The 20,869-nt window shown below is 36.5% G+C and overlaps 1 protein-coding gene across 4 annotated transcripts in view; it reads right to left on the reverse strand.

Moving 5' to 3' along the window:
* Nucleotides 1-13,628: 13,628 nt before the first annotated feature.
* LOC117417707 (aarF domain-containing protein kinase 1-like) overlaps nucleotides 13,629-20,869 on the reverse strand; it is a 114,538-nt gene continuing 107,297 nt past the window's right edge. For 2 of the 4 annotated variants that reach the window (XM_058991763.1, XM_058991764.1), the window contains exons 8-9: nucleotides 20,324-20,517; nucleotides 14,514-15,605 (exon numbers count right to left, since the gene is read on the reverse strand). In XM_058991763.1, the coding sequence (XP_058847746.1) occupies nucleotides 15,437-15,605; nucleotides 20,324-20,517 (363 nt within the window). In that variant the 3' untranslated portion in view covers nucleotides 14,514-15,436. Of the gene's footprint in view, nucleotides 15,606-20,323; nucleotides 20,518-20,869 lie in introns of all 4 variants that reach the window. The other 2 variants (XM_058991765.1, XM_058991762.1) reach the window with 2 other exon arrangements.

Here is a 20,869-nt window from a genome sequence, read left to right on the forward strand (position 1 = left end):
GCTGCAACAACAACAGCAGGAATCAATGTACCATTATTGTAGCAAATCTTACAGTTGATGCAATGAATTGGGTAGCTACGTAAGACTTAACTGTTACTGTTTGGCTTGTGGGATAATTTTTCACTGCTCCAGAAGACCAAAATACCTTTGCTCCTCAGGACTTTTGTTCCAACTTTTATTGAATCTATTTTATCAGTTTAAATAATTTTTGACTTTGGTCTTTTCCACTGACTCTAAAATATGATTATTATTCCAAAGATTGCCTCTTTTCAGCTCAAAAGTAGGGTGACCATATGGCTCCAAGTTCAGCTGGATAGTTAGGTTTTTTACTCACTTCCCAATGCATTAGGTACGTTTTACCAGTCTCTTTTCTTTAAGAGATGCAGGACTGCAATTACCAGAATGTCTCAAGCAGTATTTGTGAATAAGGAGAAACAGGCATATATCACTTTTTAAGTACCAGGTCTGATTCCCTTCACTTTCCCTATAGGTTGCTTGGATCATGCAGGATTATACCAGTCAGACACATCTCTTCCCTGAGGCCCATATTTAGCTCCACCTTGACTCTGCCCTGCTCCCTTTTTTATATTACCATAACATCATGTCCCCCTGATCAGCGTGAAACTAACAGATCTGTCTGACAATCAATCCTAACCACCCATGTGTTGGTCCTTAGTGACAGATCTAAAGCAGCCGCAATGAGAAAACAGTCGGTAGTTTTAATATAGCAAGGGCCATTCATAGGTTTGACTAATCACAAGCAGATGTACACCTATACATCTATGTGATGCAATCAGAGAGCTAGTGTCTGGCTCATTACTTAAGTGTTAATATTACTATTATTAATATTAGTATTAGTGTGAGTATTAGTATTATTACACAGTTTTGTACAATCATCATAATTTGTGGTGGCTGAGCGTTCATCATTTTTGATGTACATTATTTATCAGTCAATTGGTCAGTTACTGGTCAACAGATAAAACACACTAAGTATTGTATTTAGGATTTCCTTTGCAAGTACCATGAAGCACCTTTTGCTTGCCAGGCTCTACTATTTAGCATACTTAGCAGTGTGGAGTAGCGGTTAGGGCTCTGGACTCTTGACCGGAGGGTTGTGGGTTCAATCCCCAGTGGGGACACTGCTGTTGTACCCTTGAGCAAGGTACTTTACCTAGATTGCTCCAGTAAAAACCCAATTGTATAAATGGGTAATTGTATGTAAAAATAATGTGATATCTGTATAATGTGAAATAATGTATAATGTGATATCTTGTAACAATTGTAAGTCGCCCTGGATAAGGGCGTCTGCTAAGAAATGAATAATAATAATACTAGGTTGCTAGGCTCCACATATGTTTTTCTATGAATCTACATAATTTGTTGTATGCATTCCTTAGTCCTTGTATGCATTCCAAGCCTGCTACTACTAACTTAAACTACGGTACATCACCATTATATATACTCTAAGACAGAAACAAACTGGATTACAATCCTAATGTAATGCAATATAATGCAACAGACATTTCCAGTGCCAAAGACAAGTGGTACTGCACACTTTCTCAATTGTATATTTTCATTGAATCTTTGTGATCTCATAGAGATTGCATTACTTTAGGTTAATAGGAACAGCTTAAAGGAGGTGATAACAAAGGCAGGGTCTGATTGTTAGGGAGTCTGGTTACAGAAGTGTTGTAGCTGGCACTGTCCTTAGCAGGTTAACTACTGCAGAGATGGTGGGAAAAGAAAGAGCAGGAGGCTATTGAAAGTCTACTGGGAGTAGCAACTGAAAAAAAAAAAAAAAACTCAGGTTGGCTTTGAAAGCTGCAAAATGCACTGTCTGGGCACAAGGCCAGGGGAGCAGAATCAGCTAATGAGGACTGTGCCTGGGCTGGTGCTCTGGTTCCTGACTCAATTGATCTCACATAGATTTGAACTTCCAACAGGTTAAAAGTATAAAGACCAGTTAAATTGACTGCAGGTGATGCAAATTATCTTAATTAATTAGGCTAATATGTTAAATTCGTAAACCAGGGACAGATTTCTACCATATGGAGCTCTGTTGCTGTCTGGAGGGAGTGTTGAGGAATTAGGCAAAGGAACTGAGATGAAATATTGATTATAATATTTTATACTACAGTATTTACTACCTAACTGAGAAAGCCAAGCACACGGTGCATATGTATAGAGAAAATCCAGGATACCAGCCTTTAGTGGAAGTAATTCATTAATTGAATAAAACTAAAATAACAAATGTAGGTGCTTAGACATTTATTGTATACGACTACAGTATAGTTTTATACCAAAAAATCTACTCTGTGAAGTGTTATATGTTATTACTGAAAGAAATACACTGAATAAACTGACTTGAACTGTGAGAGTGGTTCATTGTCATTGAAGAGTCTTTTCCAATGATTTCACTGGCCAAAATAAACTAGACAAAACAAGCTGGTTTGACCTCCGTTTCTCTGCAGCTAACCTCATAGGGTAAAATGGTCACAGTGAAAACATTTAAAAATCAAATTAGGGGCTTGGAACCTGCTGGATTCACAGGAAGGTAACACAATGGAACAAGTTGTTATTTCTCACAGTTTAAGCGTCCACACAGGTTTTAGGAACAAAACTGAAATCTTGCTTCTGAAGCCTCCCAGATTTCTATTGCATTTTGTCTGTATATGTAAGTTCAATAGTACAACTTGCCAGGCGTCCGATAATGCAGATAGTTATAACAAGTAAAGACAGGCACGCATTTCAGATATTTTATTTGTGAATGCAAAAGGATATGGTGCACATTTATAATTCATCTGAAAAAGTCTCCTAAGACACTTGAGATAAGTCGTTAACATATCGTTCAAATGTGATGCTAATTCTTGACATCTAAATCAATGTTTAATTAATAACATTAAGAGGAATCCTAAAGGAAAATAAGATTGGCCCAATAATACTAGTTTTGTTGAATACATTAGCATGTCAAATTCAAGTATGATTACATTCCAGAATTTAACATTTTCTGCTTTAATGCAGATGGATACTATTAATAAAGTCATTTGCAATAAGATGACAGGTTCTTCAGTATTAATGTAGTGTGCCATTAAACAAATTATTCACATTTTAGCATAAAACCTACATTCCCTTTTGTATGTTTCTATTACCAGCTATTCCATCAGTAAGAGGAACATGCACAGTTCCTAAATGGGTTTATGGTTCCAGAATCAACAAAAATAATTAGTATACCAAGATCCTTAGACCTTCCATTAATTTCATATTTATATAATAAAACTATAAAAAAGAAAAAAACTGTTCTGTGAAATGGACATGTGATCAAATTAGTGGTTGAAAATTGTAAAGCAGGGCTGCACAACTCATGGGCTATTCCAGATCAGGATTTAGAGGTTATCAATTAAATAACTCATGGATGAATACCTGAATATATGTCTAATTGATTAAATTAAGTAATTAAGGGTTTGTTAACATATATCTGGACAAGAATAGCCTTCGCAGTGCAGCACTCGATTAAGGTTACAACAACCAAATAATAAAACACTTCAGTTATGTGACCTCAATAGGTCAAGGTGAAGTTTACCATTGGATTTTGTTTTCCATAACATTTAAAATATGAAGTTACAATCTCAAATTATTTAGATATTGTAACTTATAATAGTGTAAGAAAGCTTTTAAGGGTTTCAAACAAATTAGCCTGTCAGAAAATGACAATATCTAAAATAATGGGATCTCATTAAATTGCCACTTGAATGCCAAAACAGGTCTGTGCAAAGATAAATAGTTGGACATAGGTTTGCTGTATAGACAGCTGGTTAATTACTCTTTTTATACCAAGTTTATTAAAAGTTACCCTAGAATAATACATAAAATGCTTGAAAGAAGAGCACATTAAAATTCACTTTATATTCAGTGACATTTGATATCACAAATTTGCTATGCTGGAGCATCAAAGGGAACTAGTTATTAATATTTACTCCATGTAATTTGCAAATTAAGCAGGTATTGCCAGATTATTTTAAATGAGCAGCATGTGGTGACAAAGCTCTAAAGTATTGGCATTTGATAGCAAACACAGATACGTGGTTTACTCATTTTATGTATGTGATCACACTGATTGGCAAAGATAAAAAAAAATGCTTATGCAAGCCAATCCAGACATCAGCTAAAAACCAGTTCACTGTAGTTCTAAGGAGAGAAAACATACAGACAAGGGGCTCACGATTGGCACATCTGGTTAAGGCACTCCGAGTGGATTTGATGGCGCCCTATAGCCTGGAGGTCGCTGGTTCGGGTCCAGGCTATTCCACTGCTGGCCGTGGATTGTAGGGTCTAGGTCGGCCAGGGTGTCCTTGGCTCACCACTCACCGCGCACCAGCGACCCCTGTAGACTGGCCGGGTGCCTGCGGCCTTGCCTGTAAGCTACCCGGAGCTGCGTGGTTCTCCGACGCTGTAGCTCAGAGGTGGTTGCATGGCGGGCCCGCAGAGTGAAAAGAAGCGGACGGCTGACGGCACATGTTCCGGAGGATGCGTATGTCCATCATCTTAGCACAGTCATTTTCCACTTCTTACTTGAAGAAGTATATTTGATACATATACAAGGATCCTTTTAAAATATCTTATAAGGGGGTCCAGAGTGGTTCACCTAATACAATGAGTGAGGCTACATGTAATTTGGAGTATTCAAATTGGATTAAAAACTACAAAAAAGGGGGGTAAATAAGAGAAGTGTCAACACAAACTATTTACATACATAGAATTTCATCAACCTCAAGCAACAACCAGCCCTAATTATAACATTCTCTACATACAATAATTTCATCATTATAGCTTCTTATTTTATCTTTGATCATAATTCAAGCTGAGGATAGAATGCATTCAAAGAACTTATCACTTTATATAACGAGAATGAAACACTGGGTCAAATTGGTTTTGCTGCTGGAATTGTAGTATGTTCAGTTCATTTAGCAGTACACATTAGTATTAATCATTAACTTGTCAGCTTCACTGTAATAAAATGCTGGTGTTTTCCCATCTCTTTAATTATCTAGTCAGCTTAGATTCTATAGATTTTGCAAGGATTCTATTACACTCAAACCTGAAAGGAATGGAAGGGCAATAGTTTTCGTTACCATAGGTTTTTGACTTCAATCTTAATATATAAAAAAAATGTATGCAGGTTCTAATCACAAGACTAGACAAATGGATTCTTCTAACCTTAAACTACTTGGCAGTGAGTAAAGAATAATTCACATTGTGCAGTGATTTCTCAGTAAGTTATACTTTCTTGAAATGATTCAAAATTATATATATTGTTTAAATAAAATAAAATAATTAAAATGGTAGTACCCAACTGTGCACCCCAATACTTGTTCTACAGATATACTGCACTTGTCTCTCCTCTTTTATGCTTAATTAAATATTATTATATAAAATTCATCTTGCAGTTTATACATTTACCAAACCTTTTTTTTACCATTGTTTCCCACAATACACTTTGATAAAGGTATATAAACCAACTAACTCTCCAACTTCACAAGCTATCATTATCAAGCACTGCAGGCAGAAGTTGTAATCACAAATTAATGTACATTGTCCTTTCTGCTTTTTCACTCTCATTACAGCCAGGTAAATAAATACATGGCACAATGTTATCTTCAGACAATGTGTTGTCGTTAAATAGAAAGCCTTTTCCATACCATTTTATGCTAAGAACATTTGTTTTGGTCTTATAATTATACATTTCCAGGAACCTGAAAATCTTTGTCATCCTGCCCGCTTCAATAAATGAGAAACTTAAATTCTACAACATAAGGAGATTTTGGGATCTATTATCTATTATCAGTCATAATGATAATTAAGTTTTATTATTAACAACTTGCTTTATTTATAGTAAATGTGTTGTTTTTGTTTGTCACTGAACCCATACAGAGTACATTTGGATACATACATTAAAATATAATTACCATTTTGATTCATCATAATCATATTTAAATATTTCAATTAATTATATGCACTGGCTACAAAAAAAAGTACCAGTATGTCAAGTTTGATCTGTCTTTGGATGCAAAAGTAAGACTGAGCTAACTGAAGTCACTGTGAGTGACAACTTACAATTAAGCAATGTCATTTTTGTACTGAGTTTAAAGTGTGAATTCATCCCAGCTATATCTCAAAAAATGGATAAACTACAGTGCACAGTTTGACGAATGTATTAGGGACAGGGTTAATGTCTCTGCCAGCAACCACAGGTGTGGCCACTCTCCAGTTAGTGCAGATTGGTGCTAACTGGGGAGGGGCCACCTGCATAAAAGCAGGAAGAGACCCTGTGTCTGGGAGAGGGAGTTTGGTGAGTGTTTGATCTGGGTGGGACTGGTTGTTTAGATCTGGGTGGGGCTGGTTGTTTAGATCTGGGTGGGGCTGGTTGTTTAGAGCTGGGTGGGGCTGGTTGTTTAGATCTGGGTGGGGCTGGTTGTTTAGAGCTGGTCAGTGAAGGTGGCTGCCCAGCGTGACAGCAGTTTTTTTTTAAATGTATTTTGTTTAAACCTTTTTTGCCTCCGACTTTCTTTCTTGATGCTACCCTGCTACAATGAAGACAACACTTTCTAACACTGTAGTGGCTACATCTTAAACCTTTTAATTATTCATTACAGTTCACTCAGATAAAAGGGTAACAGCAGTCCCCCAGAGGTTTTTGAAACAGAAAAACAACAACAGACCCATAAAGTAAAGTAAAGCAAAATAGACAACTCAATTGTTTAATCAATAAGTCAGGACAAAGAAGACAAGAGAATGACTGGCAGTAAAATAGCAGCGAAAATAATTTTGCATTGAATTTGTTTTTTTACATATGCACTATTTAAAGTCCAGTCTGTAGAATGCAGAAAACAACACATTTGATATAGTTCAATGTCACATGACTAGCCCTAGACGTGCATAAGATACATTATTTTGCACAGTTCACTCTGTAGCCAGGGTAAACTAGGTGATCTTCAATGCTGCAAAACCGTAACTAATAATGATGGTGCGTACTACAGGGGGGTGGTGGGGATTCTTTCTCACCAGGTTAATGTGATTGGTCTTAAGTATGCTATTACAATGTCTCTTTCAATTTGGAGACAACGAGAAAATATGATGCTATTCATTGATTAATCAAATGTACCTATATAGAGTCAGGATGTGCAAGAAGGTACCAGTATGTTGGTGGTGGAGTTGGTGAGAAACTGGGACTATGGACTGTATATGTTTACAATCTCCTATTTCCTGACAAACTATGACCAGAAAATGATGCTTCCTAGGACACCTCAACACAGCGCAAGTCATTGACTGGCACAGCCCAATAACCACTGCCTCTGACACCTCCAATTCTTTCCAATCACTATCAATGTGTGGCATACATATCTGTCTTTGACTTGTATTGTGACTGTAATTGTAACCATGCGTAATCTTGAAGAAGGTCAACATTCTTATTCCATGCAGGAAGATTCCAATGTTATTATTTTATTTAAAAATACTCCCACTTCAAGGGAGGCTAGATTAAAACAGTGAAGCATGATCTAAATTTAAATCTTTTAGTAGCAAATATTACAGATGGAAATATAGTTCTACTTTTTCAACAACTTTTCTAGTGCTTGACCGCTTTTGAGGGGAATGTAGTTTATCTGCTTTTCTGAGAGTTAACGTAAACCTTGTTTTGCCATAATGTCCCATATCTTACGCATGTGTATATCTCCCTTCTTGTGCAAGAAGTAAAATGTTAAAAAAAGCACAGATAAAACCCATGTTTCAAGTTCCACAGTCAGGGCACACAACAGTCTTTCATCAACATCTTTAGTTTCCAACAGGCCAGCGTTGATTAATCTCAAAGTAAACTCAAGGACATACATGGCAAGCTTCATTCTCAGATACGAAGGGCCAAGGTTGTGTCCACTTTGAAATTTAAATTCAATCAACATACAATCTTGAATCTGAAAACAACCTGGAGGGGAGGCCAAGGCCTGCTGTACAAAAACCCCACCATGGAGCGTAGGTAGCAGGATGTTTTATTAACTGCACAAAGGAAATGTTCACAGGCACCGGAGCTCAAGCCAAGACTCTGAGCAGGCCACATGACAGAGCTCAAGACTAGTGCTAACACTGTATGCTACTATAGTAGACTCCCTTCACAACCTGCTCCTAACGGTTCTGCCTACCTCAGAACCGTTTGGCTCTGCTATTTAACTCCAGCCCCTCATGTCAGGTACAGCCACCAATGGTGTTCAATACTACACCTCTCTGCACTTAAGTTCATGAAGCTCTGCCAGACACTTTGTGGGCAAATGAGCATAACCTTGTTTTTTCATGATGGGAAAGACGGGCACCGTTTGTTATTTGTAAGCATCTGGGGATTACCATGAGTCAATTAGATTGTATCTCTGCAGAGCCTTTTTAGAAGATATATTTCCATCGCTGGTTTTGAAACACACACATGAACACAAAGCTTTTTGAGGCAATCTGGTTGCTCTGTTGACCACCATAAAACATAACCTGTGCCTTCTCATAACACTAAACTGCAAAGATCTCTCAAGAAGTAATGAGCTCTATGTGTTCCTTATGTGAGATAAGAATGCTATCAGGTGTGAAATCTTTTGGAAGTTAACCTTCCACTTTCAATGCCTTGGCCATACAGATTGAAGGTATTGCAAATTTCAGTGGATATGTGCTATGGGTAACAGCACAGTATTGTTATTGATGCCTCAAAAATCATTCCTCGAGGACAAATCCACCAGGGATGACCTGAAAGACATCATTTACACATCTCAAATCCTCTCTCTCACAGACTGAATCTGAGACAGCTCACATCTCAAGTCCCTGACAATGAATTAGCTGTGGCTCAGAAATGCAGGAGCCTCGATTACTTTATTATTATTTATTTCTTAGCAGAAGGTGGGCCCAGTAATGGACTGGTTTAACCCCAGCTTCTACAAAAAAGTAAAGAGCAAGCCAATACTTCAGTTGCTAAGGGCTGAATTTGTAGCACCAGGATTTTCAAATATGGATATAGGGTCCAGATGCAGGAGAAAATAACAGTATTTTTTCATATCAGATTTTCATTAATATTAATGTAACAAACTAGTAAAAACCCATTCATGCACTGCAATGATTAAGTTTAAACAGAGGTGCTGACCACTATAAAGTAATGTCTATATTGAAAATAATTTTCTCTGTCGGTTCACAAAAACTTGTTGGAAATAATTAATCAATCCTTGTTTCCTTGTTGTCCAGAGTTGTAGAGACAAGCTAGGTTGCACAGTTAGTGATTGTTCTTCTAGTGATCCACACTACTCAAAGGTGTAGTGTTCATTACATTTCATTTTATTGAACAAACATAAAAAAATATTACAACAAACATGTCCACGACGCGTTACGACTCAACAAGTCTTCGTCAGGTGGTGGGGGTCCATAATTAGGAGGCCGCGTTATTTGCGTTTCGCTTTATAACGAATATTTGTATTTTTGTTCCCGAAATGATTTTCAATGGCCAAATTAATATTGTAGTGTACTGTGGAAAATGAAGGAAGGAGACACACACAATTTGCAGGTACTCAAATCCACAGTTTATTGGGACGATTATTTCCGGCCCCTGCAAGCCTAGGCCACACCAAAAACAACAAACAGTCTTGCACTCTTACAGCAGCTTGATCTCACTCGGCTCTGCCCGCACCAATACGTGCACCCCCTTATGTGCTTTCATGTCCCCGCCTACCCGGACGTCACCCACCAATCCCGACTGAGGCAAGCGTACCGCTTGCCTGCTGACAAACACACACACAAACAAACAACAGGGTCCGTAGACCAGCCCTGCAACAGTATAAATCCTGGGTTGTTACAATATATACAGTATAATAGAAACTGCTGCTTGAGTGTCATCTTTTCTTACTCTGTCCACCGCATCAAGTTTCATTTTTAACAAAATTGTATTATGGGGGAAATGGGAACCACGACCTTATCGTGTTATAATCGATTCCACACTATAACAGGTCACGTTATAACAGGGTAGCACTATATATATATATATATATATATATATATATATATATACACACACTTCCCATTTCAAAATGTGCAAGGCATTTATGGAAAGCCACGTGAAGATGTGCATATTAAGGAGCTTACTATGCCATTGCCAAGCTGCTTGTGAAGAACATTCATGCTATTAAAAAGCAGACTTATTTTGGTGTCACTGAATTTTAGAGATAATTAATCTTCCTCAAACACACAATGAACCATTCACAGAATTTTCTGATTTATAGTGCTGCCCTGTATATAATCACATTCTAGTCTATAGATTTGATGATCGATCTATTCTGATTCAAACTGTGATCCTTTTTGGTTGGGTACATATCGTAATTGTTATTGGTTGATCTATTTGATAATTCTGTTTTCAGAACCTTAAATCTAAAATTTGATTTGAAGAAAATTGATCATGTTTTATTTAGAGTTGATGTTTGTAACTGTAAGATGTCAGCATATTTGCCTACTCTACTCAAGAGTTAATCAGTAGGCAGGCTTTTTTTATTGATTAATTTTACCTGAAATCCTAACTGCATTATTGACTAAACATTCTCTGAATATTTTGATCCTGTGGGGCAAAATAACCTATTGTATAGTATTACAGGTCAAAAATAACACATTCCTGAATCACTCAAAGTTAGCAAATATTATTGCCCTGTAACAACTTTAGACAGTGAAATGTTTGTCCATTTACCATATTTAAAAGCATATATATATAATATAGGGCAGCAATGTGGAGTAGTGGTTAGGGCTCTGGACTCTTGACCAGAGGGTCATGGGTTCAATCCCAGGTAGGGGACACTGTTGCTGTACCCTTGAGCAAGATACTTTACCTAGATTGTTCCAGTAAAAACCCAACTGTATAAATGGGTAATTGTATGTAAAAATATTGTAATTCTATGTAAAAATAATGTGGTATCTTGTAACAATTGTAAGTTGCCCTGGATAAGGGTGTCTGCTAAGAAATAAATTAAATATATATATATATATATATATATATATATATATATATATATATATATATATATATATATAATGCTGTAGTATCTCAAGCTCAGCTAATTGCCTATCAAAGAGGAGTGATAAACATAAATTCAATTTAGCATACCATTTTGAATTATGTAACCTTCTGGTTATTTATTTATCAGATTATTTCCAAATATCCTCCTTGGATGTGGTATCTTGATATTTTTTAACAACAAACTACATACCCTGATTGAATGTAGCAGCATCCTGTTATTAGAAATCAGCAATAATTGCATAAGGCACAGGATAGATAAATGATTTATGAAGAAAGCCATTTCCTTCAATATGCAGTATATATATATATATATATATATATATATATATATATATATATATATTGTATCACAAAGTGTAATTGTATAACTAATTTTAACACTGTTTATATATATTGTGTAATCTGGTATTTTAATGTAATTTCCTTTGTAAAGGAAAAGTTACTTTATATACTTTAGTACTTGTAGAGTAATGTCATTGAAGGTTAATACAATTCACATTACCAATAAATAGAGTGCTAAGCATCTTTATGCATGGCAAATGAGATATTTCAAGGACATTTAGAATATGTATGAATATGTGAACAAAGCGATCTGATTATACTTCTTGTGGTGTTGCTTCATAATTGAATGGCTTCCTGTTCATCTCAGGTCATACACAATGCCAATACATGAATGGTCATGGGTAATGTGTTAGGATTGTTGGAATTATACGTAATATTTACAGCAATGTTGTTCCGTTTAACCTTACTGTAAGTGCAATGTTTTTTGGTGCAGTACCATAGAACTTAATGCAATTACAATCTCTTTTAACTGATGCCAGAGCTGAGATTAGCTTTACCAAGCCATTTTTACTGAATGTGGCATTTGATTTACCTCTCTTAGTTTTCTGATTTAAAACAAAAATCTCATACAAGACTCTAAGGCCATGAGTTCATACATTTTCTTGATTTTGCTTACATAGATTTTTTTTTAACTCTGTACTGCTCTGTCAATTTGATGAAGTTTCCAGAATCACTGTCAAACATATTGTTATTTTAACATACTGTATTTGCAATAAAACGAAATACTGCAAACACAGCTAAAAGCCTTCATAGTTCAAAAGAATTTACACATATTAGCATAACACATTTTTCTAGCCTTTTTCAAAAAACAGATCAATGTATTATTTAAATCGTATACATATTTTATTGATTTATTTTAATTCTGAAATATTTGTAACCTTTTAACAATACCACCAATGGAATCAAGTGCATAAATACATTTTAAATAATGTTCAGCACTGCAAAATACTGCATGTTGTTCCTGGGTAATTAACACACCTGACTAACCAACACAGATGTTTGAAGATCAAAGCAAAAAGCAAAAAGGAAAGCAAATGTAAATGCCAGAGGAATTTAAAAGAAACAGTTTTGTTATTTACCAATGATCGTTTTCTTTACCAGCCTGTGTATGCATGTGTGTAAATGGTCACAGTAAGAATACCCTTCTTTTGAAACTGCACACACAGATACTCTATACATATTTACATCACAAATCATCTCAACAGGCTATTACTCCACATGCTTGGATTTTTAGCATGCAATGAGAAGAATTTAGATTTCTGTTGAAAATTACTAAATCAATCATCATTTCAATAAGCCAGCCCAGTCTAACAGTTGTTTTGGTCTTTGGAAATGTAAGGTTATCCCTCATATGAATGTCTGTTACTCTTTAAATGGCAACAGGAGAATAATTACAAAAGCAATTTCATCTCTTTCTCATTATCATTATCATAGAACCAGCGACGTGACTGCAAGATGATGACATTACAGAAGACAGGCTTGAAGGCAGGCAGGCACAAGTCGGAATAATTCAACTGCATTAGGTATGTCTTCATGTCTACTAGAGTTTGATCTTGTAAATGTTAGACACCATCATAATGAGACAATGATATCCATTTACAATGACACCTGTGAATATCACTAGCATCCTGCAGTTTAACATATTTGTGTTTCAGCATTGGATGATTAGATTAGAAACAACTTTGTTAGAAGATAAAGCTCCAGTTTTAGGTATGGGACCATAAACTTAGCTCAGAAAATAGTCAAGCCCCTGGAATCTCAATGCCAAGAGAGACTGACTGAGAAGCAGCGAGCGGTGTATTTAAAACAATCAGAAAAATGATTTTCCACAAGAACCTCTCTAGCCATGCAAAGAAAGGGTTAAAGGGTAAGAAAATGTATTATTCAATAGACAACATTGTTTTTTATGAGGAGCTTAATTAGCATGTGAAAGTGGATAGCTGTAGCTTGACTTTCTTAACAAAAAAAGGTTTAAACGGATTCCAGGTTTTTGTTCTGATTTCAGCTATCATTCAGGTCAATAAACTAATAGGATCACTGACACATTAAAACACATTACCCTGCTTAAATATATTGGAGTGTGTTTAAAATGAATCCTGATACAGGCAACAAGCAGTACCTTGGCAATAAAGATAACTTGGGAAGCCATAAACAGTCAATACACTTTTTTTGGAAGGGGGGGTTAAGGCTTTTTTATTCACAAATTAATGATGCAGCTCATGAGGGAAATTCTAATCCAGCATGTTCCTTGTTCAGTCTTGTCAGGGAAACCAACACTGTGTCTTTTCTATGACATTTTATTGATTCGGTCCTTTGTTTGTTTTTGAAGCATGCAGCTACAATACATTGACATTTGAATGTTCAAACTGAACCTTAGGATTTCTCCAGGGATGATTAACCAAATGGCAAATGGACAATATACAAAGATACCTCTATAAAGGTTACTATGACGGGGTTCTATAATTAGGGGAAGGAATGCCTATAAATGGAACTGAACCCAGCTTTACTGAAGGATCTCCATTCACTCACCTGATAGAGGCCTTCCTTTGAAGCTCAAATCTGGAGATCCCCTGTGTAAGGTTGCAGTAGTTGATCTCAAACATACTGTTAAAAGTGAGTATTACCAAGATTACCGAGCTACTAAGATGTGCTTTTCTGTTCTCAATTTTAAGCATCAATACTGTAAAAGCTGTGGGGGGGAGGGGGTATTTATTTTTTTTTTTTACAAAATAACCAGAACAGGACAGTGTCATTACTTAGATTGGCACAGATGATTAAATTTGGCAGCTCTGTGCCTTATGCATTGATCAAGACGGATGGATGTTTTATTTAGTCCAGACATTCGTCTAAAACTCCTGCTATGTTTGCCTTCAAAGGTCAACTGTAATTAAGATATAGGAAAACTGATAAGGCCTCTTGTTTGCCTCAGCCGCCTTCTCTATCTGTGCTGCAAATTCTGATGACATCCACCTAGCTTGTGCAGACTGCTCTGTATTCAGTCTATTCTATTAGCAGAATTTTCTGTTCTTTAGGACCACCTTACTACAGAATCAAAGCAAAAGGAGTATCATATAAAAATGACTCTTAACCTAGGAATCCCGACACTTCTGTGGGTTTGGAAGGTAAAATCAGCACGTACTGCTTCACCTCACCACATTTCAGCAGTCTCTGTTGGACAGGCAGCTAGTGAGCTGTAGCAGACACCTCTAGTTCTGGCTTTTGTACCCTAGGAGCTGGAAGCCGTTGACATCTTTTGTCAAGTTTCTGTGTGTAAAGAGTTGTTTGGCTTGGCGGGAGATCTGAGGACACAGATCTGAGGATTTCTCCTGAGCTGTTACGGGGAGTTGTTGTAGTGAGGAAACATAATTAGACAGCCTGAATTGGGGAGAACAAAACAAGCACAATTTTTTTTTAAACTTAAAAAAGATTACCTTACAGTTGAAAGAGAACAAAGCATCTCACATGAATTTAGTGACCAACCTTATCTTTCTCACCATTCCTCTTTCAATCAACATCTGCACATTTTAAAGGACTAGTTTCTATTAAAGATAAAAATACAACCCAGCAGGAAAAAACAATAAAGAATCACACAGTAATGACAAATGTTTGTGGTTATAGGCAATTATTTATGTTATATTACACATGGATACAAGATGGGAAGAGATGAATTGGGGACATGATTAATAGAACTGGGCTGCATACACTACGCACTGAAGGAAAGTGAGGCAGGTTGGCCTGGTGTATGACTGAACATTCCATTTATAAGCAATAGATACAATATGAGCAAAAAAAGGATGTTAAAACAGGCACACTTTATTCAGAATGAATGTTCCAACACATTTAACAGTCTTTTTTCCATCAATTGGGATGTTTTGAAAAATAACCATGATGTTTTTGGAGTATCAAAAACACAGAACATGGAAATGGAAGGAAATGTGATCTGCAGAAGAGCTAGTTGCCAATACGAAACTTAAAACAATAATACAATAAATCAAATGATATGCACCTAGTCTTGTTTCCAGCTCAGTGTACATAGTGAATGCAGTTCAGAAAGCTAACAATCCAATTGCCCAGTGTTGACCCTCTAATCCACAGCAGGAGTTCATATAGATTGATTTGCCAGAGGGTAAACGCTTCAGAGAAAGAGATTTGCATTTTCTTGTAGCGGGACCTGGATCTTTTCTTCTGATATCTGATGGTAAAAAAGACACATATTGTGTAAACATCTTAAGACACTATACAGGTACATTGTTTATTGTTTAAGAAATACTGCCATTGTTACTACTCTGCCTTTCTGTCTGATTTATTCATGACCTGATACCTGTAATAAAAGGCCAATACTTTCAAAAAATACTTTCTGGCATTAGGTCTTAATGCTAGGAAATGCTGCCATAAAGAAATGATATGAACCCTTGTTGTACCAAAAGTCATGCATTTACTGTGTTTAATGTCCCCAGGGATAAACTAAACTATTATAGATCAGTCAAACAAAGATGCTGACAAACAGGCAGTTGAAAAGGGTATAACTGTCAGCTAGAGGTTTAGGCAAGTTCTCACAAAGAGGCAATTTCTCAGGACTGATGGGAATGTGTTTTCTGTTTAAGTGGTTAAGTCATCATCAGAGAACCTGAAATGAAGTTGTATGTTTCGCAAAAGAGATGGGAGCAAAGGCTCTGATTAAAATCTTGCCCTTTAGGATGTGTGTTTGATCTGAGCAGACAAAGCTTGGCCTGGCTCAGATCTCTAAAATTTCCAAAATAGAAAAGAAAAACAAATGTCCTTTGTGTGACCGCAGAGTTATAGAATGACATGTATGATTACTGGATGGTTCCGTAGATTAATGCATTTCACCTGTTGGATAAAGTTACAATAAAAAAAATATATCAACATCATTTACTAATTGAGTACTTTGTTGGTGGTCTCTACACTATTTTCAATTCACTACTGGGTGGAAAGAAGACATTGCATTGTAGTTTGGGCAATTACATTGAGCCTAGTTTGGGAGTCTTATGTTACAACCTGCACTAGTCAATTGTAGCTGCAGGCAGGATGGAAGCATTATGGCAGGAAAATATGGGGAAGCTCACAGTGTGGCTACCTACTGCAGGGGTAAATGAAAAACCGCTTAAGGGTGTCACTCCTAAACCTTTCGTGACACTAACAACTAACATGTCAAGGAAATGAGTTTCTTTAAAGCCTTCACAAGAAAAAAAAACATTATTTCCACTCCATAGTCCATGGAACAGGACCAGCAGATACATGGGCATTTCCCTTGGTATCTGGTACTGGATACTTTTCTCTTAACGTGGCAACTGAAGCTGGAGTTAGACATGAAACATCATTATAGTTTATTAATGTGTTCCATTACAGTCACGTAGAGCCAGCAACCAGAGGCTCTTTTCACTCTATAGCTCAAGGCTGAGTTCTACACATCATTATCATGTAGCACCCACTCTTTGGAATGATCAGCCCCTGAGTACTGTATTCACTCTGCTGCCTCTTTACAGAGCTTCACAAGAGCATTAAAATGTCATATTTTTCAATCTCATTAAATGTAATGTTTAGCAAGCTGGAGAGAAAAGTTCTGCCATATATATATATATATATATATATATATATATATATATATATATATATATATATATATATATATATATATATATATATAGTTACTCCAAAAATGAAAGGAGCAACATTTCAAACTTGAATCAGGAGTTTTTCAAGGAAGAGCACTCTTTACACACTGAAATCATACATTCCTGTAATTATGTGCGTTATGTCAGTGACACACATCTCAACATGAGACCCATGGAAATCAAAATGCCTATAGGCTTGGTCTCTGGAGATCAATTTTTCATACAGATTGAAACTGGTCCATATGAATGTCTCAGTGTCGAGTATGGGCTCCTCTGGCATTGATGCAATCTCTACATCGATGGAGCATGCTTCAAATTGGGCAACAGATGTCATTTAGATGGTTACAATGCTAATGAACATGTCAGCAAGGACATTAAAAAAGTTCGAGCACTGTGCACACATATTTTCTGTTTGATTAGCTAGAGGTGTTAGAATGTGGGAAGCTCTGCTTATTCCTATGGCAGTAATACTTTTGTATTAAACAAAGTCAAGGGAAATGGGAAGAAGACAGACTTAGGCATTTTATCAGCCATTCCACCTCCTTCAAAAAGAACCAAGATAAAGACAATTCTGCATCAAATCCAAACTCTGTCCCATTTCTGCATCAAAGTTTTCTTGGAATGCCTGTCAGCCTGTTCCTCTCCTGCATGGCAGTCAGGTAGGTGCTAATCTGTATTGCATACACCAAGTTTAATAGGATTCCCTTAAAATGTGTTAATATATGCTTTAGGTTTTGATTCACATGGCCCTATTGACTGCAGCGTCTGACTTGTTATTTGATAATTCACAGATATCGTTAAGAAAGATCAATTTACAAATGCAAGCTGTGTACAGGCCCAAAAAAATGCAATGCTTTGCATTTAATTCTGTATATACTCAGCTGTTCCGCTAAAGAGGCTCTGCCTTACTTCCGCAGGGATATATTAGAATACAAGTCATGTCTGTGTAAGCCAGTGAATAGGAGGGTGCAAATGGGGTCATAAAAGCTGTATTGTGTATCTTGCCACCACTGGGATTTAGTTATTATCTTTGCCAATACACATAGTACAGTGTTGTAAGGATAAATATGAAGTAGAATACAGGTTTACCCCTCTGTGTGCTACTCAAACAGCTTGTCTTGTTTGTATTACATTATTTTATGAACCACTGGGAAAAGGGTAAACATTAAATCATCTCATGTTACTCTCTCTGCTTATAATAACGTGGAAGTAACCTATAGCCTCATTATTAGAAAGGGTGCCCTAAGCCAGTGTATTTTGCTATGAATGCATAGTGAAATCCATTATGAGTAAACATATATGATAAGAAAAACAGAAACAAACAACCCAGTGTTAATTTCAAGATGGTCACTCTTGACTACACCTGTTGTTTCTCATAGCTGAGAATTATACACTGATGCAGCAAAGAAAATAATATAAATATGCTTGTAAATCTCTATTTATTTCTACTGTGACAGAGTAGGGGGAGAAAAGATGTAGTCCAGGAGTTGATGCAGGACTACATCCCCTAGAATGCCATGGGGTTGGAATTAGCCAGGATGGAAAACACCTGGCTCTAATTAAATGTGTGTTTTGTGGCTGCCTATGCACAGCCACAGGTGAATGTAATTATTTAATTGGTGTGGGGATTGTATAAGGGTTGAATGGTGTGTGTGTGTGTGTGTGAGTGAGTGAGTGTGTGTGAGTGAGTGAGTGTGTGTGAGTGAGTGTGTGTGAGAGAGAGAGTGTGATAGAGTGAGAAAAGTGTATACTGTGTTTTGTTGAACTGGGAAACGGCTTAGCCGTCTGACTGATAGTTTAGGTCACAGTGAAAAGTTTAGTTAGTACTCCAATGTGAGTTAGGTTTTGTTTATTTGTTTTGTTACACTGTTTTGGTTAAACCTGTTTATCTGTATGAATAAATGTGCGCTGAACTAAGTCTGTCTCTTACCATACTACATATAGGTATATTAATCTTATCTATGGTGTTTAAATATAAATCTACATCTAATCTCTGAGTTAGCTGTTGACTGTCATTGCATCTACAGAGAACCATATGAAACTACTTTTTATAAACTAACAATACACAGTACAGTAAACTTTTTTTTTTTAATTTCTAGTATTTTACAATACCTGTAGTTTTGTTTTTGTGCAAATGTTTGTTTTTCTAGTAGTGCCAGAAAATAATAATTTCATTTTGCAAGTTCATTTTTGCAAGTACCTCGCTGACCTGGGACTCTCTGGCACTGTTATTATTATTATTATTATTTATTTCTTAGCAGACACCCTTATCCAGGGCGACTTACAATTGTTACAAGATATCACATTATACATTATTTCACATTATTTTTACATACAATTACCCATTTATACAGTTGGGTTTTTACTGGAGCAATCTAGGTAAAGTACCTTGCTCAAGGGTATAACAGCAGTGTCCCCCACTGGGGATTGAACCCACAACCCTCCGGTCAAGAGTCCAGAGCCCTAACCACTACTCCACACTGCTGCCCTGTTCTTGCCTGGTTCTCCTCCTACCTCTCCGATCACACGTACCGGGTGTCGTGGCGTGGCGTGGCTCCCCCTCTGCCTCTTGCTCTCTTTCGACAGGTGTCCCCCAAGGCTCAGTCCTGGGACCCCTCCTGTTTTCACTTCACACCCACTCCCTGGGTCCTCTCATAGCTTCTCGTATCATTTCTATGCTGATGATGCCCAGATCCTCCTCTTTCATCAGCTTGTACTTGTACTGAACTGCTCCATACACTGCCGTATTCTATTACTGCTCTTAATTATGAATATTTCCTGCATCTTGTGCTTGATTTTACTCTTCTAGGTATCCGTATTCATGTTTTTTGTAATTGCTCATACTTATCCATTTATTGTACTTACTAGGTGCTCTTAATTGCTCACTCTTAAATGTAATTATTTCCTGTATTCTTTATTTTGCTCTTATTTGAATTTGATCTTATTTTCTACTGTTTTTACTGTACTTTTATAACTGCTTTTATCTGTAATGTGATATTCTATAATGTGATATTTTATAACAACTGTAAGTTGCTCTTGATGAGGGTGTCTGCAAATAAATAATAATCTAAAATGTATCGGAGTCATTTGCATGTTTTATGAAAAATAGATGTTGGTGGGTCTAGGTGTTACTTCAGTCTAACATGAATGTGTTTATAATTATAGGATTAAACTCAACCAGCTCATTGTTTTCTTGCTGTGTCTCTACAATGTGTGTTTCGCACAAATGATTCAATAAATAAGTTCATAGAAGAAAATTCCATATTATACATACTTGGCTATGGCCCTAATACAGCAGCGGGACATGTTGAAGAAGGAGCTGGCACTGGCTCTGGTCTGGAGTGTTGTCTCAATGCCTCGCAGAAGATCATTAGTCTTTAAAAGCAGCAGCATTTCACGAGGGACCTTGTTCAAGAGTTCACTGATTTGAGGTAAATACAAGGCAGCATTTGTTCGAATCTCCACATCCTGTGAAAAATTAGATTAGGACAAATTAATGGAACCATTGTAACTATAAAGATTTCCTGCAGAAGATGTAGTATTCTTGTTGTGTCCAATATTGGAATCAGTATTGGCAAAATATACATTTTTAAAAGGCTGTTTGGTTTAAGTAGAAGATGCAGTTTTTACAGCCTTTTTCTACAACCCCTCTAAATGTGTAAAGACAAACAATAGCTTTATTTGTAATAGAGATACAATGTATTTGAATATCCAATATGAATTAACAAAAACTTAAAGTTTAAGAGAGGTGTTGTACAGACAAGAGTAGCTAATTAGTGCTATTAAACATTTGTTTTAAAATCACATTACCTTTTTAATT

The sequence above is a fragment of the Acipenser ruthenus genome, chromosome 18 (genome assembly GCF_902713425.1).
Source record: "Acipenser ruthenus chromosome 18, fAciRut3.2 maternal haplotype, whole genome shotgun sequence".
In the NCBI taxonomy this organism is placed as follows: domain Eukaryota; kingdom Metazoa; phylum Chordata; class Actinopteri; order Acipenseriformes; family Acipenseridae; genus Acipenser; species Acipenser ruthenus.